The sequence below is a fragment of the Phalacrocorax aristotelis genome, chromosome Z, assembly GCF_949628215.1.
Source record: "Phalacrocorax aristotelis chromosome Z, bGulAri2.1, whole genome shotgun sequence".
Classification (NCBI taxonomy): Eukaryota; Metazoa; Chordata; class Aves; order Suliformes; family Phalacrocoracidae; genus Phalacrocorax; species Phalacrocorax aristotelis.
The window spans coordinates 35,192,059-35,217,447 of NC_134311.1; the positions used below are offsets into that span (position 1 = coordinate 35,192,059).

General features: G+C 33.9%; 1 protein-coding gene across 1 annotated transcript in view; it reads left to right on the forward strand.

Annotated features, from left to right (window-relative positions):
* CNTNAP4 (contactin associated protein family member 4) overlaps positions 1–25,389 on the forward strand; it is a 240,911-nt gene that overhangs the window by 37,098 nt on the left and 178,424 nt on the right. Inside the window, exon 2 of the mRNA XM_075079004.1 lies at positions 6,508–6,618. Coding sequence (XP_074935105.1) covers positions 6,508–6,618 — 111 coding nt within the window. The remainder of the gene's footprint in view (positions 1–6,507; positions 6,619–25,389) is intronic.

The window sequence follows — 25,389 nt, forward strand, 5'->3', positions numbered from 1 at the left end:
CTTTTTTCACTTGGGCAATCAGCTCCCCTCCTGCCTCTACACCTTCCAAGGAATAGGTGAACTCTCTTGATGAAAACTCAAGTTTAAACAAAAAAACAAAAAATAGCCTGGGCTAATCACCAATAGAATTTCACATGAAGGGTTAACATTTTTAAAGTAGTGAACAGCTGAAAATGTCTAGGAAGCCTCAGCAAATCAAAGTGCTGTGAGCTTCTATGGCTCCTATATGCAGTTCGAACGGAATATGCAGAAGTGACTAAAAATATTCCACAAAATGAACTGAAGAGTGGAAAAGGGAAACACTAGTGGCTAAGAACTGCTTCAAGGAGCTCATAGAGGCATGCATGAAATAGTGCAACTTCTCTACTTAGTTGTTTTTAAGCTCTTAGCTACAAACAGACAGAAGTAGACATAAGATGAAGAAGTGCTTAGACTCTCTGAACAAAAATAGCCTATCCTTGGCGAGGAAACAAATGCAAGGGGAAGCTTATAGCAGCAGCAGCAACAACAGGCCGGTTTCATATTAGGTAAGATTGCATATTCTGTAGTCAGAAGGCCTGAAACTAACCTGATCTAATTGTCTGAGGATCTATCAACTTGTCGTCTCCTCATTATTCTTATTCTCATTGATGGAGAGTTCACCATAATCGGGATCAGCGTAATGGTCAATACCTCTCAGCCAAGGAAGAAGAGAGGCACATCTCTTTTTATCTGTCACATGAATCTCATTGAATTCAATGAATCTTTTGAAACTAATTACAAGTCTGCACATGGACTGAAGACTAAATTACCACAATTAACATATTTAAAGGTGCTATTAAGTAACGTGACATATGTGTTCACTCCTAGGGAAAATTAAATATCTTCTGTTGAAAATAGTAGATGGGCTTGAGGATATTTGGTCTTCACAGTAATAAGAAAAGAAATGCTTTGAAGTCCACATGACTGAATCATAGATTTAATACATACCTATTGGATGGTTGTTCCTGTGGCACTTTTTTTTGAGTTTTAGCAAGTACTGGTCCTGCTGATACAATATGACAAGTCTCTTATTTTTAAGAGCCTCAGTCCTTTTCATGAAGTTTTTGATCACAGATATTCATTTATTCAAATCTGAATGTATTAATGGCAGAAAAGTTAAGCCTTCCTAAGCATTGCAACTTCACTTGCATGGGAAAGATGAATATTAATAGAATTATTGGAGACTCCCACAGTTATTACTCCTTCTATTCTGTTTCACTAAGCCTTCTTTTCCAGTTGTGTGTAGCTACTCTGCTTGTCTAATGATTAGATATTTAGTTTTTTCTAATGGAGGAAAGATTATTGATTTTTTGTTGTTTTGTTTTTGTGTAGCTTACTGGAAAATATTTTAGTAACATTAAAATCTTTATTACTCTGCTCATTAGGCACTTAATATTTTCTCTGAGTCCCTGATAAACCTGAAGAATGTATTAGGTTTTTAGGGAAGTCAATCACTATAACTATTTTTCCTTCTTTGCTACTTATGTCCTGCTTTACTAGAAGTTTATGAAGAAATTTGTTGTCCTTGTTCATAAAGGAAAATTTGAGAAAAAAAATGTTAAGGAAAAATGTGTGTACAACAATATAATAGCTGGAATGAATTTCATTGAAAAGTTAAACAAGAGAAATTGTAATACATCAATTTGTGTATGCTCTTGTGTTGGGATATTTTAGTTTGAATTAAGATACAACTTGAATAAAGTGAATGTCTCAATGCAATATATGTACTTTTTAGACAGTTATGAACATTCATGTCAACTTGTAGTACCTAAGTACTGGACTCTGACATTTGCTTCTTCAGAGAAAATTTGCACTGAAATGAAAATACCTGAAAATGTATGAGTCTATATTACAGACCAAGTTGAAAACCTAGGCAAAAGACAGCAGTCTGTTACATTTAGACTACAATCAGTGCCATATATTCTTGATGTTGCAAAAGAAAAAAAAATGTTTGTGCCTGTAAATGATATTGTGGGTTTTTTTAAGTGCATGGAAATGAAAATATACACTTATGCATCCTGAAGAAATAAATCTCAGGTTGTCCCAGTATCCTAGTATTATTATTACTATTTTTATTTTTATTTTAGCAAGCTGTTCCTTTGGTTGAAGACACAAAATATGTTTGATCAACCATAGTATTATAAACTTAACTGTGATAACTGCTTTACTACATGATATCCTATTTGAACTCCATCTGTTGTAGATCATATGGCATGATCTATGTAAATTATGGTACCACTATATGAATAAATTCTTGGTTTAATTTGAATTTGCATAATGAGATAGTATTTGAAGCTGGAAGAAAAATTATAAGCATACATTGTACATGCAATATTTATAGTTTTATTCCTATAAAATTCCTATAAAATTTGATTAAATCTGCACAGGAATTATGGTATATGGAAAGGCACACCTTATATAACTTGAATAACTTTTTTCATTTAGTGATAAAACAGGTAGCATATTTTTGTTTATGTAACCTTCCTCCATTTGCATATTCTTCCTTCTTTTTTTTTCAGTTGCACTTCAGCTTTTCACCTCTTATTCCCAGAGTAATGCCTTTCTGTCCTATTGAATACTAATCATTACAGACATTGCTTTTAAATAGCAACTGTTACAGCTCATGTCAGTAAATTGCATTAGCCAACCCTAGATCTAACAATTATTCATCACTATTCTCATTATACAGTTGGCATACAATAACTCTGTAAGGCTGAGCTTGATTTTATTCACCAAAATGTCGCTACATCAGTAACACAAGATTAAATATATATTCTTTCCTTCACAAAGTCTTATTTGATACCAGATTTTCGTGCATATTACAGAAACCTATGGCTGGTTTACATTTTTGGTATCCTTAAAAAATGAAAAAAGGTTTATCACAAAAATTTAATAATTTATATTTATAAAACTTAAATAATGCATACATTGTAACTAAAATTCTTGTTTTAAAACTCATACTAGAATAGACTACTTAAGCACTCATGTAGTTTGGAGGACCTACGTGAACTATCCCTAGAAAGCCCTAGATTGCCTTCAGCAGTGAGATCTGTTCTGTCTGAGTGTCCAAGAGAAATTAAAAGCTGGCTAGTAACATGGGAAAACACTGAATTCGAATAGTATTTCATTGTGAAGTATGTCTTCCACTGTAGGTGAAAACATATAGAATTCTCATGCTGTACAGATGATGTTTTCAGTTGCTTTTATTAAATTTGAGAAACATGTTGATACTGACCATCTGGTTCCTGACAATTTCTCCAAAGTGTTTTGGATTTAATTCTGGAATTTTTACTGAGTTTTGAGTTACATTGCACACTGTAAGCTGCAACAAGAATATGTTTTAAGCAACACGTGCTAAGCAATAAAAAATAAGTTGATATTAAGTTATTTTCCTGAAATAAAGCATAGCAGCTGTTGTAAAATAAATGTATAATTATTCAGAGTAGATCTGTCTCTGATACATTGCTCATTTCTCTTTAGTCATTATTGTGTAAAGGCAAAAAACATGCCTTGCACTGTTGGATTTTGGCTAACATCTTGTGTATATTCAACCGTTTGTGTACCTTTCAATTATAAATTGAGATTGACGTACGTTATTACAGGATAAATACTATGTAAGTGCAAAATTATTTCTCCTGGGAATATCTCAAAGCAACATAGGAGTTTCTCAGAAATATGTGTATTATACCACCTAGAAAGAATAATTCAGTACCGTTGAGTCCTTTCTAATTTGTACTTTAGGAGGGAAAAAGGTGAAAAATGTAGTCAGCAGAAGCAAGTAATACAAAGGCAGCAGTCTGATCAATCCAGTGGAAATGTGGTTTTTTTCCCTTCTGAATTTAAAAGTTGTGAAGACTTAGACAGACCCAGGGATGATGTAAAAATAATGTATCTGCTATATTCTATCTGCCAGTGCTTCTAAATATTAATCACGTGGTCTTATTCCTGGTGATTAATTTCATAACACATGCAACCCTTCACCAGAAGAGCAAAGCTGAAAATGTGAGACGTATGAAAATGATGAGATGTTTTACTGCATCCAGCTCTGGAGTCCTCAGTACAGGAAAGAAATTGTACTGTTGGAGCAAGTCCAGAGGAGGGCCATAATAGTGGTGAGAGGGATGGAACAGCTCTCGTATGAGGACAGGCTGAGGCAGTTGGGGTTGTTCAGCGTGGAGAAGAGAAGGCTGAGGGGAGTTATTATTCTGGCCTTTCAGTAATTAAAGGGGGACCATAGGAAAGATGGGGACAGTCTTTCTAGCAAAGCCTGTTGTGACAGGAAAAGGGTTAATGGTTTTAAACTAATGGAGGGTAGATTTAGACTGAATATAAGGAAGAAATTTTTTACAGTAAGTGTGGTGAAACACCGGAACAGGTTGCCCGGAGAGGTGGTAGATGCCCCATCCCTGGAAACCTTCCAGGTCAGGTTGCATGGGGCCCTGAGCAACCTGATCTAGTTGAAGATGTCCCTGCTCACTGCAGTGGGGTTGGACTAGAGGAGCTCTAAAGGTCCCTTCCAACCCAGACCATTCTATGATTTTATGATTCTATGATTCTAGATCACATACATAGGTATGGGGGAAAATGGCTTTCTATTCTCTCAGTTGGTATTCTCCCTTGGTATCTAGGTTTACAATGTAGGCTTTGACAGTAGAAAAAAGGTCGGTGGCACTTGAAGTGCTCCCTTGCATCAGCAGTGTAAGTAGCTCTCTGTGTGAAACAGAGCAGCACTATACTCTTTCTGGTGTAGTTGATGGTTAATATGTTATTTTTATTTTCTATGCTTTAAAGTAACCTTTCATTAATGAGATCTTTTTCTGAAACTAACCAGTGCAATGGATTTGCTTATAAGAGGAAAACTTGGTTCCCTCATTTTTTCTATTTTTCTCTGCTTACCAGTTGGACAATTTGTCCAAAGTACCACAGCCTCTTTCACCATTATAAATCTAATCTGTAGATAATGAAATGAAAAATGATCTTGCAGTTAGACAATGAAGAGTAGTTATAAATTTTTGTAGTTTGTATTCTAGAAGACTAGAGCAGGAAATAAACTTGCATAAGTAAATAATAATTTTCTTTTTTCCTTCCACATGAGTGAGGTACCCTGTATTTGGTAGAAGTATGGTATACGTGAGCTTATCAAGACCAATAAATACATCCTATTTTTTTGTAGTCACTGGATATTATTTATGGGATTTGAAAGATCTTCTAACTGTAGCAGTCATGGTCAGTATCAGGCCTTATCTTTAGGAAGAGTTTTGCTTACAGAACCAAATGAACCAACCTAAAAAAAATAAAAAGTTTGAGGTGATCAAAAAATGCCCTTGAGACATTTATGTAGAAGTCTGGCTGTTAAAAAGAAATTTCCATAATTATTCAGCAGAAACAACTGATTATCATGGAGTCAGGAAAAGATTTTTTATTAAGTAATATTCATTGTTTTGGTAGTGGAAATTTGGTAGACAAACAGAATGGTTAGAAGAAGAAAGACTCACTTGTGAGTTGTCACTGATCAGTTACATTCAGAGAATGTGTTTGTTCTAAAAAGAACCATTTCATAAAGACTAATAGTTTACATAATTTGCTCTCATTTTCTAAACAACAGATGCCACCAATGTATAGCTAGGGAAAGACTTGCTTACACTATTTCTAGTGTTTTAAAGTCAGTCTTCTTTCAGCTAAAACTAGAACAGATATTGATTCTCAATTTATATTTTTCAAATTTAAATGGAGAACGAACACATGCCCGGTATAGTAATTGAGCTGGAGAGGCATTTAACATCCAAAGTATTGATTAGCATTTGCTTGCTTATGCACCATTGATTGTGAGCTGCAGTTAAGTCTTCTTTTTCTGAAACACTCAGGTTTCATTCTGTGTGATGTTAGGAGCTGCATACTAATAACTGAGCGATAATGATTTTGTGCTGTGTCTTTATCAAACATGCATGCCATTGGCAAAAGATTTTCCATTTTGTCATTCTTACAGTACTTAAAAGGGATGAGATTATTTTTTATTTAATTTGGTTTGATTTTATATATTTTTTTTAAATAGCTGCATTTAATGTGATTGCACATTACAGACCTGTGCTGGCATAAGTTCTAAAGAAAATAAAAAGCATGTGCTGAGCACGTAGCTTCATGCTACAACCAGGACTAGAAGGCATCAGTTGCTACCCACGTAAATGATAGTGAATGAGCTGTGAGCCATTTATCAGTATCATCTCAGAAGTTAGGTTAGAAGTGGGCAAATACAGCCAGTTGAAGAACATAATAAATTATACCCTGATAATCTCATGAAATACTGTGAAAAAAAAAAAAGGGAAAAAAAAGAAGTGCTTTTCTACATATAATACAGCAAGAGAAAATATTTAGAGATGTATTGTGCTTGGATACAGGGTTGACTCAGATATTTTTCTAGTCTTCTGGTTACAGTTCCAGTAAGTGTGTTCGCTGTATTAACCTGAATGTTTTATTTTTCACTGGCAGATAATTGTGATGATCAGTTGGTGTCTGCTTTGCCTCAGTCATCATTCAGCAGTTCATCAGAGCTGTCTAGCAGTCACAGTCCTGGATTTGCAAGGCTTAATCGAAGAGAGGGTGAGTGCATTTTATTGGTTGATTGATTAGGGGTGGGGTGTGCAAGGTTTTTTAAGCATTTCTGTACCTGTGCACAACGTTGAAATGTACATAGTGAACATATTCTCAGTTATTGGAACTGGAGAGAGTTACATTTGTTGTTTTAAGGAGAATGGGAAGTTAAAACAGTGTCAGAGAACTCACTTGCCATGTTGCTTTTGGGGAGATTCCGACTGGACACGAAAGGAAAATTTTTCACATTGAGGACAGTCAACCATTGGAATAATCTCCCCAGGGAGGCTGTTGACTCAGCCATGTTGGACACTTTTAAGACAGGGAGCTGGGCCATCTTGTTTAGACTGTGCTCTTCCTAGAAAGGTTGGACTAGATGATCCCTGAGGTCCCTTCCAACCTGTGATTCTGTGATTCTGTGATGTATACTAAGTTTTTTGTAAAATTATACTTTCAATCACCTGTGAACTTTTTACTAATTTTAGTGTAAAGGATTCATCCTGACTGAATCCCAAATCTTCATGTGATTTTCCAGCGTAAAATGTAGACAGATTTGGACATATACTGGTGCCTACTCCTAAAACAAAATTTTAATTTATTTTGTTTCTTAACCAGAAAATAAGAACATAATTAATCTCTTCTCTTAGAGGACAAATAGAAGAAGTGCAAATATATCAATGTCATTATACGTCATTCTCTAAGGAAATAAGGGCAAATGCAGATTCCATTTAGAAAGACAGAACCAGATATTCAGGAAATATTTTTGAGAAGATGTTCTCTCTTTTTTCTGGAGATTTAAAATCTTGATTATTTTAATTTTATTTCTTCACTGAGCCTAGTATTTTATTATGCTTATTCAGTGACACTGTGGCAAACTACATCACTGGCATATGGCACAAATATTTACTGAAGTGAAAGAAACTTGCCTATTAGGTTATTATTTATGTTATACTTCTACACAGATCTTCTAAAAACTCGTATAATTTCTAATTTTTCTTTGATATAGTAATCAAACATACATTTTCAGTCTTTTTGGTCAATTATGGGACACTTTATTTTGCTAAATGTAATTAAACTTTGACAGCATTGTTGTCTTCTGACGTAGCTAAAAGGTTTAAACTCTTGGATATATGTCAGAAGATCTGGAGATTATTAATTTTTACTGAAGTTTAGTGGTAACGCAAATCAGATTTTTTGTCAAGGTTACTGTAGGAATGAGAAATGATGAATTTCTTTTAATTACTGTAAACATGCTTTCTGCTCCTAATGACAACAGTCATCTTATACTCTCTGCATGAAGGACGCCTATTCTGAAGACTTTTGACAGTATCTGTTACATTATATAAAATCTGAAAGAAAAATTTAAACTGGCAAGACATATCACATTAGACTTTCTGCTGTGTTTGTGGCCTGTTTATAAGTAATTATGTTCAAAAGTCATGTTAAAAAATACATGTAAGTACATTGAACATTAAAAAGATAAAAATTAACTTTGAAATACAGAGAAATCTCACTCATCAGCCTCATTAAGCAAGTATCCAGGAGCTCATTCATTCCTGTCAGTAACATACTTGAGGCAATTTTTTTTCTTCTTTTCCTCCAGCATACCAGCAAGGTATGAACATCAAAGTGCTAATGCTAAGGAGGAATAAATAACTTTAGGAAGGATTTTATTAAAATGTGGCTATATGATATTACTGGTAAACAAAACCCTACTGGTTGACATACGTAAAAAGAATACTCTGTGTTAAAATTACGGTTTTAAAACAGCTGAAGTCTGGGTTGAAATGAAATCAGTATAGATATCCAAAAGCACATCCTACAGTTTTAAGCCATTTTTGTCTGATGTTTGTAAACCAACTATGATCCCCTGTGTAGTCTAAGTTCAAGGAATTTATGAAGCTCAACTTCCAACCCATCGATAAGCTGTGTGATGACATGAGCATGCAGTGGCTGGAGCTGCTATATGGGCTTATGGAAGAAGGAGCTTCTATGGACAGTGACTTCGGTTTAATAATTACTCATGAGGAGGCAAGAAAGAAACGTTTGCTATGTACTGATAGATAGAAACTCTATAGTGAAGAAGGCATATCCCAGTCTATTTAATTATCCTAGTGTACAAATTTGATAAACGTGAACTTCTGCTTTGAGTGAAGTTGTGATATTAAACAAAATTATATATTGTGGAAAGAATTCCCTTAATTTGAAGTAATAAATGCTCTTAGAATCCTAAGTAACATATGAGTTCTCATCAAATAGTATATTGCTCTTCTGAAAACATATACTCTTAACAACTATTTTCATTTGGCTCTTTTCATGTGCTATGAAGAGATTTGCACCATGTTATCATGCATTTATTAGATTTATCATTTCCTTTACATTGCATTGTAGTGTGCGCACACATTAGAAATACTCATAGCTTTACACCTGGTATCTTTCCATCTTATGTAGATACAAAGCAGCAGGTTGCTTAATTAGAAGATGGCTGGCTCTCTGCCTTCACATTCCATGTACCTTAGGTTCACAACACACAAAAGGGTACAGATTTGAATGTCTTATTCATTTGTCATGTTCAAATATTTTCTTGGTTTAATAACTTCTGACCAGACTGTTTGGTTAGGTAGCTTTTGATCAATTCAGACATAATTCTATAGAATAGTATAGACGAGGTGAGATGAAAAATTTATTCAGTCTTCAATGAATTAAACTTAAATAAATGAATCTTAACTTTTATATATATATATATATATTAATATTAGTGAGAGTAGGGAGTCAGTACTTGCTATGGAACAAGGAATAGCTTTTTGTACTGAATCTGTATTTAACTATTTTCCATGATTTTTCAAGGGAAAGTCTATCTTTGTAGGTGTATATACATGACAATTTTATCTGGGTAGGACAAAGCAAGTCATTATACATATGTGGTTACAAACAAATGGGTTTAGTCACACAAGAAAGTATTGTTAAACTATATTGACTGGAAAAAAGATCTGTTATTAGGAGACCATGACTTGGACTACCGTGTTGTCAGTGATCTCATGGAAGCAATGAACACATTACAGTTTCAGAATAAATTGTCTGAAAACTGTAAATGTGTTTGTCTTTAATATAGATAATTCCACACTTTGAATAAAACCAAATAATTCATGCAGCCAAACTTAGTGCTTGGGAGTCATTGTGACCTTCTAATATTCAATTTAGACAAGAAGATTTTGGTCCTAGTCCAATAATATACTTGATTTTCAAAATACCAAAATTAGGGAGAATTGAGCACAATTTAGACAGGAAAAAATACAGTGTTTTTACACAGATTACTTAGAATTCAAATTGTTGTCACTCATCAGTAAAGAAATAAAATTGATATGCATATAAACCTACAATTTCTGTTGGTAAAAAGAAGGTAGAAATTATCAGGAAATTTATCAGGAGTGTGGGAAACTGCACTGAAGAGGGGAATAGTTCTTTAACCATATAGCTTTGTGGTTGTTAAATGTAGAAAACTAATAGGAAAAAATTAAGGGATTGAGGAAAGAATGACATAGTTAAAAAAAAAAAAGTACAGTATGGAGTTTAAATGAAGACATAATAAAAATGGTGGCAGCAGAGAAAGATTAGTAAAACAGCTAACTGTGAGATGTTTCAGCTTTCTGTTTGTAAAGGAAAAGGATAATGTGGTTGAACTTCATGATGACACAAAAGTCTTTTCCATCCATTAACAGCTAAGGAAAATGATAACACATAGGAATAACTTGTTAATATTCTTCAAACTTTTAATTATTATTAGTGCATTAGTTTCCTGAAGCTTTGCAAATATTCAATGCACTACTATAGCCAATAAATACTGCTGCTAGCTGCTAAAGTAGTTACTCTGATGTCAGCTCTGCTTGAGATAATGGAAAAGGAGATAGAAGAGTCAAGGAGCAAGAATTAAGTAAAAAAAAAACCCCAAACACTAATAACAGTCAAATATATTTAATCAATAAATAGATCTTATAATGCCTTCATTTAATTATTTGAGGTTAGTAGACATAAATTCAGGGATTTAATATATGTGGAATTTGACTTTTGGCCTAATGTTGCATGACTTTCTAATTTTAAATAACAGCACAATATCAATACAGTCCAAATTAAATAGATTAAGATCTAGCTGGTTGATGTCAAAAAGCATTTATCATTACTGTATAAACGTGTTTCCACAGAAGTCCAGAGGAAACTCTAAGGCCAACTCTGTTATGATGAAATGCATAAATGACATCAAGATTGGTGAAATAGTAAGTAATTATGGCAAAGCAATTACACAGAGATATGGTTATCTATTTACCTATTGAAATAAGCACTTTAACAGGGTGAGTTATAAAGTGTTTAGAATAAAGAAAGAAGGTCATACTTATCAAATAGGAACTGTATTCCACAAAGTTCTGACTCCGAAATTAATATGGGAGTTGAGCTGAAGTAGCAGTTCGTCATTAGCATATTGTCTAGCAAAAAGAGGTAATAAAGGTTTTGTATATACAAACAGAGGAAAAGAGTTCTTACTGTCCATATAGCTATATAATTTACCACCGAACTGTGTTGTAATATTTTAGATCCTGAAAAGCTTGTTGAAAAACTAGGCTGGTTTTCTATGCTGGTTCTGTCACTGTGAATCGGTGATAGAAAAAAATGTTTAGGGAAGGTGGGTGTTATTATGTATCTTTCCACATGAAGCTATAGGAAACAAAAGGGGGGAAAAAAAACCCCAAACCTAAAAAAACAAACAAAGGAAGAAACAACAAACTTCCTGGTTAAGCTCTCAGATCTGCAAAAGGCTTGAAAAAGCCAGGTGGGGACAGAAGCATATTAAATATTTATGTGTTTTAAAAGTAGACACATGGTCCAAAGGAGAGGGTTTTTTTTATTCTTTTTTTAATTTTTTTAAACACAAAATAGACAGGTAACACATGCTTCTTTATAGGGAGAAATGAGGCATTCCAAAAGAGGGGAAAAACGTGGCCAGCATTCAGAGCATGCCTACTAGGACTCGTGATAGGAACCATAAGTATTAATATCTAACCTGGGCAAGGAAGTATGTGCCCATTTCCACTGTTTGGAACAATATTCATGATGTGTAGTCAGCTGAAGTTTGGCACTACAGATGGTTTACGCCATCTGCAAATACAGAAAGCTTCTTAACATGTTATCTCCCAACTACGATCTGTGGAAGAGCCCTCTGCCAGACAGGGAGAAGGTTGCGTCATTGTTCAGGTCAGGGTCTTCTGGTTTCATCTGCAGCGGGATCGGTATTTCACTCTGGTTATACATACACAAGTTCCCCTCATTCACCATTCCAGACCCACTAAGAAAGATTTATTAAAGGGGCTGTGAACCATTATACCCAAGAATGTGGGCCTTTTTTTGAATGAACGAACTTTTGCAACTTTAGAAGTAAAAAAATTCAGAAGGCAGCTGCTTTACAGGAATACACAAACCCATGGAAGAGCCTTGATACTAAATGAGCTAACAGGGATTTGGCTGTGATTGCCTTGCCCCATATTCACATGCAATTACCTGATTAGAATACAACAGAAGAAAATTGAATGTAGATGTTGTTAAGTAGCAAAAAAATGTGGTTTACAGCTTTCTCTTTCCCTCAAGTAGGAAGAAACCCATGTATTTTAATTATGCTGTCAGCTTACATTGCCAGATTTTCAGAAGCAGCTGGGAAACTTGAATGCATTAACAGCTACCTGATCTGTTTTTTCTCTGGAGCTTCTTTGTCTTTTTCATTAATCTTTACCCTACTATTACACTGAATATCAAATACATCCTATTGCACTTTTTTAGTACAAAGAACATTTAAAGGATAGTTTATTCAATATGGTACTCTAAACTCATCTTGTGGGTTTTATTTTTTGGAGTAAAACACTGTAGTTTAGTCACTTTTTGGGAACTCGCACAATGTAGGTCAAAATGGATAAATGAATTCTATCTATCAGTAGTAAAGGAACACTTCAAGGAAACAGTTAAAGGAAAAAAACGTTTCTCACACAATAAGAAGAAATTCCTATTTTCAGCAAAATTATTTTCTTTTTTAAGAAACAGTTTAACCTGTATAATCTAATGGTAAAAATGTAAACTGAAAAAGCAGACAAATTAAAAAACTTAATAACACCTAGATTTGTTAGTGACCAAAATGCAGTTAGAAAGAGCTTCCTCCCTCCATTTCGTTAGTATGCAAATAAAATTCATTAAGGCTTATATTTTGCTTTAGCACAAGGAATAAGGAAATGAAGCCAGAATGAAAAAGACCCAATCTGATGGAAATCATTGTGTTTTTATAAATTAACAATAAATCTAAGTTGATCCAGCTAGCATCATAGCTTAGATTTTTATGACTTACCTGACATCAATAAGTATGTCAGGTAAAAGGCAAAAGTGACAATTTAAGTCTTCTACTTTTAAAATAAATAAAATAAGCTGTGGCTACAGTAATTTATGCATAAAAGACCAGATAATGTGTACTGCTGTATTATCAGTGAAATTCCTGTACCATTCAGTTTCTTAGGAAGAAATAATAGATATTTTTTTCTTTAACTACTTCAATAATTAGGGATTTAATTGCCATAAATCTCTCAGCATATTATTAAATTGGTTTTCATACCATTGTACAGTTTTTTTCCTAGAAAATATTTTTAACACCTGTTTTAAACACCCTAAAGAAAATACGTGGGCACATACGAAAGTTGTATATGGTATTGTAGGTGCACTACAAGTTTTAAGAAATTATAGAGTTTACACCAGATTCAGTGAAGCAGGATTTGAAGCAGTAGAATTTCATTAGGGTCTGAAATCAAGTTTGTGCTGGTTTTGTTTTACTTTGTTTTGGGTTTGTGTGTGAGTATGGTGAGATTCTGATATTGCTAAAAGGTGCACAGGAGAAAGAATGAAAAAAGGAGGAAAGAAGAAGGAAGGAAAAAAGGAAATGAAAGAAGGAAGGGAAGGAAGGACGGGAAGGAGGAAGGGAGGAAGGGAAAGAGGAAGGGAAGGAAGGAAGGGAAGGAGGAAGGGAGGAAGGGGAGGAAGGAAGGGAGGGAGGAAGGGAAGGGAGGGAGGAAGGGAAGGGGAGGGGAGGGGAGGAGGGAAGGAAGGGAAGGGGAAGGAAGAGAAGGGAAGGGGAAGGAAGAGAAGGGGGGGAGGAGGGGAGGAGGGGAGGAGGGGAGGAGGGGAGGAGTAAATTACTCCTAAGTCAAGTAAGTAAAGTAAGTAAATATGATAAAATATTTACAAATATTTTAAATATTTACAGAGCACTGTGATTTCATGAACATTTATGAGGAGTTGCAAATATTCATACAGTTATTTCCAGAAACCGAATTCCATCTTTGTCATCAAAATTCACTCAAGTGTAAAAAGCATTACAAAAGATTTCATCCAGAGCTAATTCATGTGTGAGAACATCTGTGGAATAGCAAATTTAAATTATGTTGAAATGCACAGGAGAACCAAGGAAACAGTAATTAGGTATTTTATTTTTTAAATTGTTTAGGACTATTTTTCTCCTTGAAATATAACTATGGAAATAGAAAAAGGTGAGAACAATTTTTCCAAAAACTTGCATGGAACTATAATATTCCAATAATCTTAGAAGCAAACAAACTGGCTGAGAGCAAGAAACAATAAAAATTCACTTCAGAAATTAAATTTGCTACAACTCATGTATACTGTCACTTTTGTTATGCTCAATATAATAAAAAATAGAATTTTTGACCTATCCATATTGATGTTTTATTTGGCTAGTTTTAGATAACATATTTTTGAAATCTTAGATAAAGGCTGAACTTTATCCAAACTTTGAATCAACATGATGTCTTTTAGGGACTCATAACAGAATTTTACTTCCAAGTCAGTTTTGTAATAGTAAATGATTTAACATCATACCTCTTAATATTTTGAGGAATGGAAAAATAGATTGTAAGTGCTCATGCATCTGATTTTCCTCAGATTTTATCTTGCATAATTGAGTCAGAAGGGAGGGTTGGATTTTTTTGCTAACAAATCCAAAGCACTCAAAAGGATTCATCTATTGCTAGCTGGGCAAAGAACAGAAATTTTGGACAATTTCCTAAATTAAAAAAGGGTAGGAAATTTTCCATATTGTGTAATCTTGACTAATTTCAGTTGTAGTACAAAACAAATTTGAATTTCTCAAAATGCAATTTTTATCGAATTCTTAAATTTTTCAATTCTAAACAAAAATAATATAAAAATATAAAACATTCTTCTTGCCACACCCCTACAAAAAGTTCATAGTCTTTAATTTGACAAAGGATCTGTCTTGTGCCTTCACCTTTAAAATATTTTTCCTTACCCCATTACTGCTTCAGTTTGCTGGCATACAGGACGCACCTTTCTGTATTATGATCCTACTCATACTGCCATTGTACTGGGAAAGTACTTCCATACCATCTTGGATGGATGGAGAGCTCAGAATTCCTAGGCTAAATTAATCTTAAAGCCTTACAAAATGGTGGCATTCTCTTGAATACCTTAGTCACTATTTCCCTCAGTGTCCTGTAGGCAGATAATTCAACTAAACACTATCATAACCTTTATAATATTATGTTACACTTATTATTTTATGTTCTAATGTACATCTTTAGACACCCCAAGGACACAAAAAGTCCTATACTAAGCCAGTTCAGAAAACAGTATTTAAAAGCTGAAAATAAATTAGACATTCAAGAATCATATGTCTCTGGGAAGTATCAGACTCCTCATTTTAAACTGAGTGGTATCTAAAGTAGAACAGGTGGGAAGTAATTTTGACTTGACCCTGCCTCATCTTTTTTTTTTTATAAATGAATAGAAATGAAGCATCTGTTAATGGGAATTTATTTTTAAAATCTTTAATCAAATCCAGTATTAAAGATACATATAATATTAAATAATCGCTTAAATACACAGATGTAGTAAATAATGGCTTTATGTATGCAAAAATGGATATTTTTATTTTCATTCACCTTTTAAACTTTCCATCACAGTCTGGTCCTGCTCAGGAGTCAAATAACTGAGAAGAAGTTTTGAAATGAGATTGACAATGGATTCCTATTACTTAACAGTTTTGAATAAATTTCATTGGTCACCAGGCAAGCTGAAAAACAGCAGTCTCTGTCTAACAGTCATATATCCTTTTTGTTTTCTTCCAAAACAAAGCTAATTTATTTCCTAGATAAATAATTTTAATTTACAACCTGCTGTATATAAAGAGTTAGGCAGACAAATTAGTGTTAGATCAGGAAAATTAGTATAAAATAAAACTATTACATTATATTTGCTACTATATTTCCTTCAGATTTCCAGTTGTGATAATTAATTTAGCCTTAAACGGAATTCCAATTAAGGTTTACAATTTATTGAATAGAGACAAGCAAGCAGCGCTGGATGCACAGGGGATCCTTCCGCCTAATGTGCATCCCATCATACAAAACTACAGGGTTTATATTCTGTTACTTAATTAACAACAATTAGTAAAAACACGCCTAAGTTTACACTGATTGGTCAGTGATAAGCATCCCACTTGCCGTTGGTCAGCCGTATTTAAATTAGCCACGCTTGCCATGTAGATTAGCATGCATGCTCTTTACGGGTGTGTGGGGGGCAAGTCTTTTTGGTCCTGAATTGGGTCGGTGGTCGCAATCTCCCCCTGCCGGAATTACCTTTCCCCCAGTTTCCATGCTTCAGTGCCTTCTGAGCCAAGAAGTTCCCTGTTATCACTACTGGCTGATTTGTGGCCTTCCCTTATCTTGGCACTCTCCTTTGTAGCAGGATGTTTCCACTGTTAGTCCTTGAAGTTCTACTGAGTTGTATTCTTTTAGGAGGCTTCTTGCCAATGCAGCATTCATTACTAATGCCCTCTTGTCTGGCCTAAGCATTATTTATTATCTCGTTAAAATTCTCAGGTGTTAGTTTCTACTCCTAACTAAAATTCTTTCTTAACAATTAACTTAACAAATCGCCAATCAACATTCCAACCATTAAGACAGTTAACAAGTCAATTGACCGGCCCTCGGTTACACAAGCACAAACGAAACGGTCGGATGTTAGAGGGTCACACTTCACCGTGTGGCCCTAGCATTGTTCCATATTGACACGAATCAGATGAACACATTTTACACAGTGAACAATGAAATCTATCCATTTCAATCAATCAATCAATTCTGCTGTTGTTCAGGAGCTTGACTGATAACCAGAGAAGTTGTAATAAATTATTTTAATGTAGTGAATGGAAAGAGGGTATAACAAAAGTTTCAGCTCTACAGAGCAAAATATAATGGCATATAAATGTCCTTGTCCTTGTTGGAATTATCTCCATTCATTGCTCCTGGTATAAATATCACACAAAACTGCTATGGTCCGGCTTTGACCAGCTAAGCTTGCAATATAACTGTGTAGACATGGCTTTATGATTTTCTTCACCTGCAGGGGGGTTGTTGCCATAACTCCTCCCAATGACTGAAATCAGCAGAAGAAAGTCAAGTAGCTCCATCAGCAGGATTACTGATGTACAAACAGAAGTGATAATGTACTTTAAGGGTTCTTTTAAGCCAGTTAAATTGGCATGATGCTAGATAGTGAGGTAGCATTAAGTAGAAATGATTTAGATGGAATCAGTAGAGCTTTTTATGAAGTTTTTTTTTACTCCTTTATAGAAGTAGCCTTTCTAGAGACCTGTCTGCCTGCTACTTCATTTTTATCTGTTATTATTTAACAAAAATTAAAATTCTGTTTCAACTTTAGTAATACAAAGTTCAGTATTAAATATTTTTATATATTAATGTCATTTAGGAATCAATAGATTATAAAACATCTTAAAATTAATATTAATATCATTTGCAGGAACAAAGGTACTTCCATTAGTTATTTTCTATAGTTAAATAATTTTTGAACATGTGTATACTCTGCAAAACCTTCCTCTGTGTGTTGCCTTCGTTTTTTTTCACTTTTTAAACAAAGGATAAAAAAGAATCCAAAATTTCCCTAAATATATGGCACGTCATCTGCTCTATACAATTTTGTAGTTTTTACAGTTTGTTAATTTTAAATATTAGGAAACTAAACTGCAGTGTCATGAATATTCTAGAATTTAAGTAATTTCTTTAATATGCTTTCTGTTTTTGTGGTCTCTTCCTAGTGTCACATTGGACTAGGCACCAGTTACCACCAAACATAAACTTGGCTTTTGCTTGCTATCTTGTAAATCATAGCTCATGAACCGTGTTAGATGAAAGTAAAAGTTATCAGTAAATTAAGCTGCTCAGTCTTCAGTAGCTCAGGGTAAAAAAATTATCTTCCTTTATATAGTGTGTGAATTTATCTGGGCTACCAGCTCTAGTCCTTTTTTTTTCCTCATATGAATAATTCACGTTACAGGTTTAAGTTGTTTTGGGGTAGGATTTTTTGTGGTTTGTTTTTTTTGGGGGGAGGGGGTTGGGGGATTATTTTTTTTTTTGGGGGGGGGTGAGGGTAAAAAGACCCTTTGTTGCTACCAATAAACCAAAAAAGTTCTTCATTTTATACAGTCATTTATTCAACATATTAAACCATTTTTTATTCTGCTTTTGATGACTGAAATACAGTTTGTATTAAGCTTATCATGACTGTGTCTAGAAAGAAAATAAAGGGCTCACTATTTACATTTACACACAAGTCTCAGTTCAGACTTTTTTTTACAAAGGGGTGGTTTGGATTTTTTTTAGTTCTAACGTGAGCATTGCAGGAATGGCGTGATAGCCACTCTAAAAGTCAACTCTGAAAATACTCTGAGGTCAGAAGCTGAGTGTTTATAGTAACTGTATCAGACCTTCTGTCTGATGTAGTCTCTAATCCTTCAGTAGAGAATAAACTTGAATAGTAGTGGTGCTGATACCAGACATACCTGCCTATCACTGCACACTAAGGTTGCTGTCTGCCTGAAGCCTGAGTGGATTGCATAATGTCTCACTCATAGATTAACCCTTGTACCATTTGCATGATAACATAAAGAGATCATTGCTGAACTGTCTGACCTGCAAAGGAACAGGAAAAAGATACATTTTGGGATTTGTAGTAATTCTACATTGTTATGAACAAATTTCACGCAAACATTGCCAAAATGGGTAATTTGAAATATTTGGGGGGGGGGTGGGGGGTGGGGGGGCAGGAGATAAGCACAGAGAAATGTAATTTTAAATAACCCTGTTTGAAGAAGCAAGTGTAAATGACAATCCAAAATAAAAATCCAGAATAAAAATCCAAATTATAAAATTGTTACCTACATTAACAGATCCATCTCAGTATGGGTCATCAATTGTGTTCAAACTTAATTAGTCATTTTTCAGAATAACATAATAAACCTGAAAATTCAATAGGAATCTTCAAGACTTTAAAGGTTTGAAATCCAAAACAGAATTTTGAGTCCCTTACTCAAGAATTTTATGAGAACACATTAAAAAAAAAAAATACCAAAAAAGGTAATTAGAAACAAGTACTAACTAAATCTCTAAGAAAGATGAGAAGGACTTAGTTAAGATCATTTCCAGTCTTGCCAGACAAGTATTTTCACTGCAAGGTTTAATATTTGAAAAAGGACTATGATGACTGAAAAACTATATTTTACTGAATAGTAGCCAAAAATGCTGTGTATTATAATAAAAGAAGTATCTTTACCCACTTTAGCAACATGTATTTTTGTTGATAAATCGAAATTGTCTTTTATTTCTTCTCAAATTTAACAAACCCTGCAAGTGTAAAGAGTATATGACAAGTATTGCTAATATAATTTTAAAATGTGATGGAATTTTAAGTAGATAATTTGTGTCGTCGGTCAGGAATTGATTTAAAAATATCCACACTGAGATTTCCAGTATTGCCAGCTGCACAAGGGTATGAATTTTAACACAGGCACAAAGCAGAACACTTTGATGTGAATAGAGCTTTAAGCATCTTTTCTGATTATAGTTGTTTAATTTTACTAATACTGTGAAATTCCATTGAAAATATCTGAATTTTTGAAAAGGAGTGCTAAATAATAATTGTAATAATTTAATAAAAATATATAAACAGGTGTTCAAAATAGACTTCATCAAAATCTTTTCAGTATTATATTTTATTTGTGTTGTGAGCAATGAGTAAAAGTTGTGTCCATTATTTTTAGAAATAAAGCAGACAAAGTTTGCCTTTGATATTAAATCTTTGAGCTATAGAAAGATGGATGTCTTTCTAATGGGAAATCAAAAGGTTCTATTGATTTTAAAGTCTAAATTGTCAAAACAGAGTGGCAGGAGTTCACTGATAAATCAGTTTTCAGACAGCTCCTGATATTTCAACTTCTAACATTTTCAGTGGGATCAGGCTGCCTTATGTCAAAGTGTACCTGATTTCTAAATATAGAATGAAGTGGGATCTCCACTTCTGCTGTTGTTGATAGGGATAAACTGATTTATATCTGGCAAACACAACACTTTGTTTGAGATTATTATATGTCTGTACTTCTGAAACAGGATATTTGCAGTTTAAAAGAATTCATAAAATAATTGAATTTTTAGTTAAGCACAAAAGAAAAGAAAAAGGCAAAAAGTGAACAGTAGTCAAGTATGGTTTCGTTCTAAATTCAGGTGCTTAAAAATTTTAAAAGTATCTTAAATCAAACCCAAATCGGGACTGATTAAGGATGAGCAAGAACTGGAAAATATATCATTATTTAATTGAAATAATTGTATATATTTTCTTATTTTTTACAAGCTCTTTTTCCACAAAAGATATTTCATAAGATATCCAGTGGACCATTTGCCTGTCTTTCAATGTATCTTTACAATAGCTTATATCCAAAAGCTTCAAGACATCTTATAAACATGTTTTGATTAATGAGCCATAAGAGTTTAAATAGACATTTTAGCTACATTAATCATAACAATTTTGGGCAGTGTATGCAGTGTTGTTCTGTTTAGTCATTTGTTAAGATATTGGTTTATGTCTCTAGGTCTTCAGTGCCTTCTCACAAATAACGACCTTGTTAGGTCCAGAATATCATTTTTTTTTTTGCTGATAAATGTGGAACGTATTACATTGCTAAAAAAAGTACTGCATTCTGAAGCAACCAGCAGTTGGCAAAAGAGACGCCTCTTCCTCTTCAGAAAATAATTGCTCCTGAATGAAACTGATACCAGAAAAAATCTTCCATTTCCTTAAAAACTGATGGCTTTACAGTTTTTAAAAGTACAGGGATTGTACTATTTTGAATTACTAAAATGTAAGTATTTGGACTTAGGTTTACACATTTCCATTTTGCTAAAACTCAATAGGAAAATGAGTAAAAATACTTTGAGCATTAACTATATGTGTCTCAGATAATCTAAAATACATTAAATCAGAACAGATTTTGGTTTTGCTACTGATTTCTAATGATGAATCGAGCTGCTTGTATCTTAAAGTAAAATAGTGATGTTTTCTGTGATATTCTGCTTTCTGCACTTACATCTCACACTGTAAGCATATTTAACTATGTCTATTTAACTATTATTATTTGATGGTTTAGCTATTTAACTTAACATATTTAAGTCTTTTTCACAAAGTAAAAATTATTTGCTTGACTAGCCTGGACTACTATTCTAAGTTACCTTTTTTATCCTTTTTAATAGTCATAGCAGTAATAGTTTTTAAATATATTTTGTAGGAAAATCATAGTCTGTAATAAGCAGGTTCTGTAGATACTCACAGGACTAACTACTAATTCACTGCATAAGGCCAGCTGCCTACATTTCGACCTTGAAATTGGTAAGCTTAGAAGAGTAGTCATGAAAGAGCAGCTCAGGCAAAAATGAAATGACCCATTAAAATCATAGATTTCACAACTCATTACATTGTTGACTGTGTTTCCTCTAGGGATTGTTTTGCTTTTTGAAGAACTAAGAAGGCTTGATTATTTTTCTAGCCTGTAGAAATATGAAGAAGCTTTCATGACTTAATTTTTTATGAGATGGAAGTGTTAGAGCTAAGTATAAAAAAATTAATATCTGTTTATTTCTTGATTTTAAAACAAACAAACAAACAAAAATCCCACATAACCTTCTATTTGGACCTGCAACAAAATCTTTTATTTTTGCTGTTATATAAGTATTTGTCACATAAAATTAATTATGTGATCATAATTCATGCCTTTAAATTTTCTAGCCTGTGTACATGGGAACACAGAGTAATGTAATCAGACTACTATGAGTAGAGATGCTAAAGGGACCATACACTTGCAAAGAATTCTTCCTGCTCAAATGAAAGAGCACAAAAACCACCATGACTCTGTTCTCATTTCTTAAGAGCATGCAAGATATTTTTTCTCTCACAAATCCAGAAAAGTTGTGTGTCCACCTTTCCCAGGATTCCTAGAAACTTATTTCGAGATTCATCTTCTTGACTGATCTATGTGTTTCACTTTAGTCTCAAAGAGAGTATTTTCACCTAGAGTGAGTCTTTGTGAGCTACTGTTAAGCAGTTCTCCCTCAAGTATTCATCATTTGCTGGGACTGGGAATTGGAAAGAAACGAGGAAGAATTTGGCAAAGTTAGGACTGAACTGGGATTTCTGGTGTATAAGATTATAACACCAGGAATGTCAGTATGAATACTGCTGGAATGTTTGACCTAGTGCCAGGATCTGAAGCAGCTGGAGCCTCCTAATGAGAGGGCATAGATATGACGTACAAGAAGAATTTTCTAAATGCTAAAATTGTACTTTACAGGAAGAAAGATTCCCAGTGCAGTTTCTGTCTATATTCCATCTTCAGTAGCTCTTAAGTCCTTTAATGTGTCTTTTCCAGTCATTTCTCTAACCTTTAGACAATTTCTAACATCAGAAGAGACAAAGGCACAATTATTTTTATAGCTTCCTACTTGCTGAGGCAGTTTTGGCTTAGATGATTACAAATGTCCTTCTGGCCTTTAATACAGATTCCAGACTGCCTGGACTCAATTTCACAGTTGAACTATCAGATATTCAAACCAGTCTTGAAGTCACTGCACCTGGTTGACTTCCGCATGTAAGAACTGACCCTGCGTGTACAGAATGTCTTACCATGAAAACAGTTTTCAGAAAAAAGGCCTCACCCCAAAATCCTTAAAGAAATTGAATGTTACCTGCAACTGATTCAGGTTTTGGTACTGATGAGCCTTTGACTTCTCATTGAATCAAAAGCAGATAGTACTTTAGTATCTTCATTCATGTCATAGAATTTGCCTACTGACAATATCATTTGTCCTCCATTTTTTCAACATCCTTGATATTTTTCCTCACAACATGAATATTTATGAAAAAAATGACCCAACAATTGGAGAACATGCTCTTTCTAAGATCATAATTTACTATTTCTGAAAGTCATTCATTACTATCCCCTATTTTCAGCTCACGTAAAGACTTTTTTCATATATTCTTCACACATTAAGTATTTATGTAGTATTTATGATGAATGTGATGCAGTTGTACTAAGCTTCTTTAACTGAAGTCTAGTCCAATTCTCAGTTCTTTGTCCTGATATATACTTCTGTCACAGAGAGATATACTATATTTGATCAAACTCTTGTCCTTCTGTACTGAATCTTCTGCCTTCCCATCACCTAAATAAAGCAGATGGAAATGAGCTGCAAAATAATTTTCCTCATTTCGGTCCTTGTACTTGGTGTTAGCCCATAAATCTCAGCAGCACCAGTACTTCAGTGGAGGAGCAGTGGAGGAGCAGTGCAGGAAGACCTTTCAGAATTACCTAATAAGAGAACTTGATCATTTGTTTGCAAAGGTGTAGATGTCAGCCAAATGTGGTTGTTGATAAAGAAAGGAAAAAAAAGTATATTCTTGACACATATTCATCATCTAATAACTAGCAAAATCCTGATCTAAAACTTAGAATTGCTAAGTTTATTTGTCAGATAAAAAAGGAAATAGAAGAGAGGAAAAGCCTGAGATAAGTAAATATTTGAGTCTAGTTGTAAGTCTGACAGGATTTGAAATACAGGGAAACAGGGAATTTTAATTGGATGTATTGGATAACCTTAACAATAAACCATGCTACCAAGATTTCCTACAAACTAATTGTTCCTGCATTTTTTACACATCAGTGGATTTGAAATCCAGATCTAAATCTTTTCCATTTCATGTAACTTAATAAGGGAGGAAGAACATGTCAGCTCTTGGCAGGCTATGGTTAGGCAATCAACATTCACGGCTGACATCTGGCTGTAAAAGGCTCCATTAATATGCCCAGCTGAGGACAGCTTTGTGATTGATTGGTGGCTCACTACAAGCCCATTTGTATATCATCCTATTTGGTAAAACAAAATCTATTTAGTAGTGCTAAATTACATAAGGAAAAGGAGAATTTGGAAAGGTGGAGACCACTTGTCCAAGTGGAAGTAGAATTTTAGCTACCAGATCTCTAATACATGTGGTGGCTCATAGAGGAGACTGTCAGATATTGATTAAGAAAAAAATATAATAAAAGCAGGCATAATGCTTGTGTTTTTTCTGAAGGCTATGCTTGGACCTCTGAAGATATCAATAGTCTGTCACCGAAGTGAAGATACTAATTTTTTAGTAACAGAATCATATATCTATATATTTGGTTTACCATTTTAGAATAATACAAAGTCATTCTATGCTAGTGTATTTTACAAAAGGATCTAGTTTAACTTCTCCCCTTCACCCCCTGATAAGGCTGTGTTGCCATAGATGTACTTGTATCAGTGTTGGAGAATAGAACAGCCTTGGTTATTTTATTTCTGAATTAGTTACTTGTTAATATCTCTCCAAAAGTCTCTCCAGAGTTACTCTCCAGAAGGGAAACACCTCCATGATGCTTATATATGAAAAAATTTTTACAGCAGGAAGAACTCTGGAAATCTGGTGTTTTCTGTTGTTTTGTGACTGCCTGCATTAAGCGGGAGCTGAGAGATGTGGGGCAGAATGTCTCTGACAACAAAATCAGAAAATCTTAATATACTGCTTTCTAACACGTTTGGGAAAATTCTGATTTTTGGCCACCCTTTTTTAACATAACATCTGCTGCATTGCTATAGTATTCTGGTCTGACTAGGAGAACAGGTTATTTCTTTTGCAGATGATGTTTTTGCTGAGAACCCTGGTTAAATTTGATTATCAGCAGTTAAGAACATGTTGACCTTCCTATCCAAATTTTATGTGCATTCCAGTTCACTTGTTGGCATATTTGTTGAAGTCTGTCTTATGTTTTGGTGAAGCTTCAGCTTCTATTTTGGTCTTTTCTTAGGATATGAAACTATGGGTTAGCCTTGACAGACAGAATATAACCTCTCAAACAAACTCCATTATTTGACAATTTCCACACTCACGCTACATCATTATTATTGCACAGCTATAAAACTAATGTTCTGGCAAAAGTTTAAATCACAGCAATTGGAAAGAGATCTTCCTGTCGTTTAGCTTGTGATCTTGTTGAAGACCAGTAAAAGAACAGACTGGTCACACAGTAAAGGATGTTTCTTTTTACAATTGAAAACTAAAAAAAAAAAGCTAATATTAATGAATAATAAATAAATTATTTTTGCTTTAATTATTAATTAATAGTTTCATGATCGACTATGTATTTCATAGCAAAGACCATATTCTATAAATATTGGTTTTCACTGTGAAGAAATCTTTACTGTACTATATCTTCATTCACTTGCTAAGTAGACAAAAATTCCACATAAGGACACAAATCTGAAAAAACAACAAATATAATGTTAACATGTGGACAAATGTGTT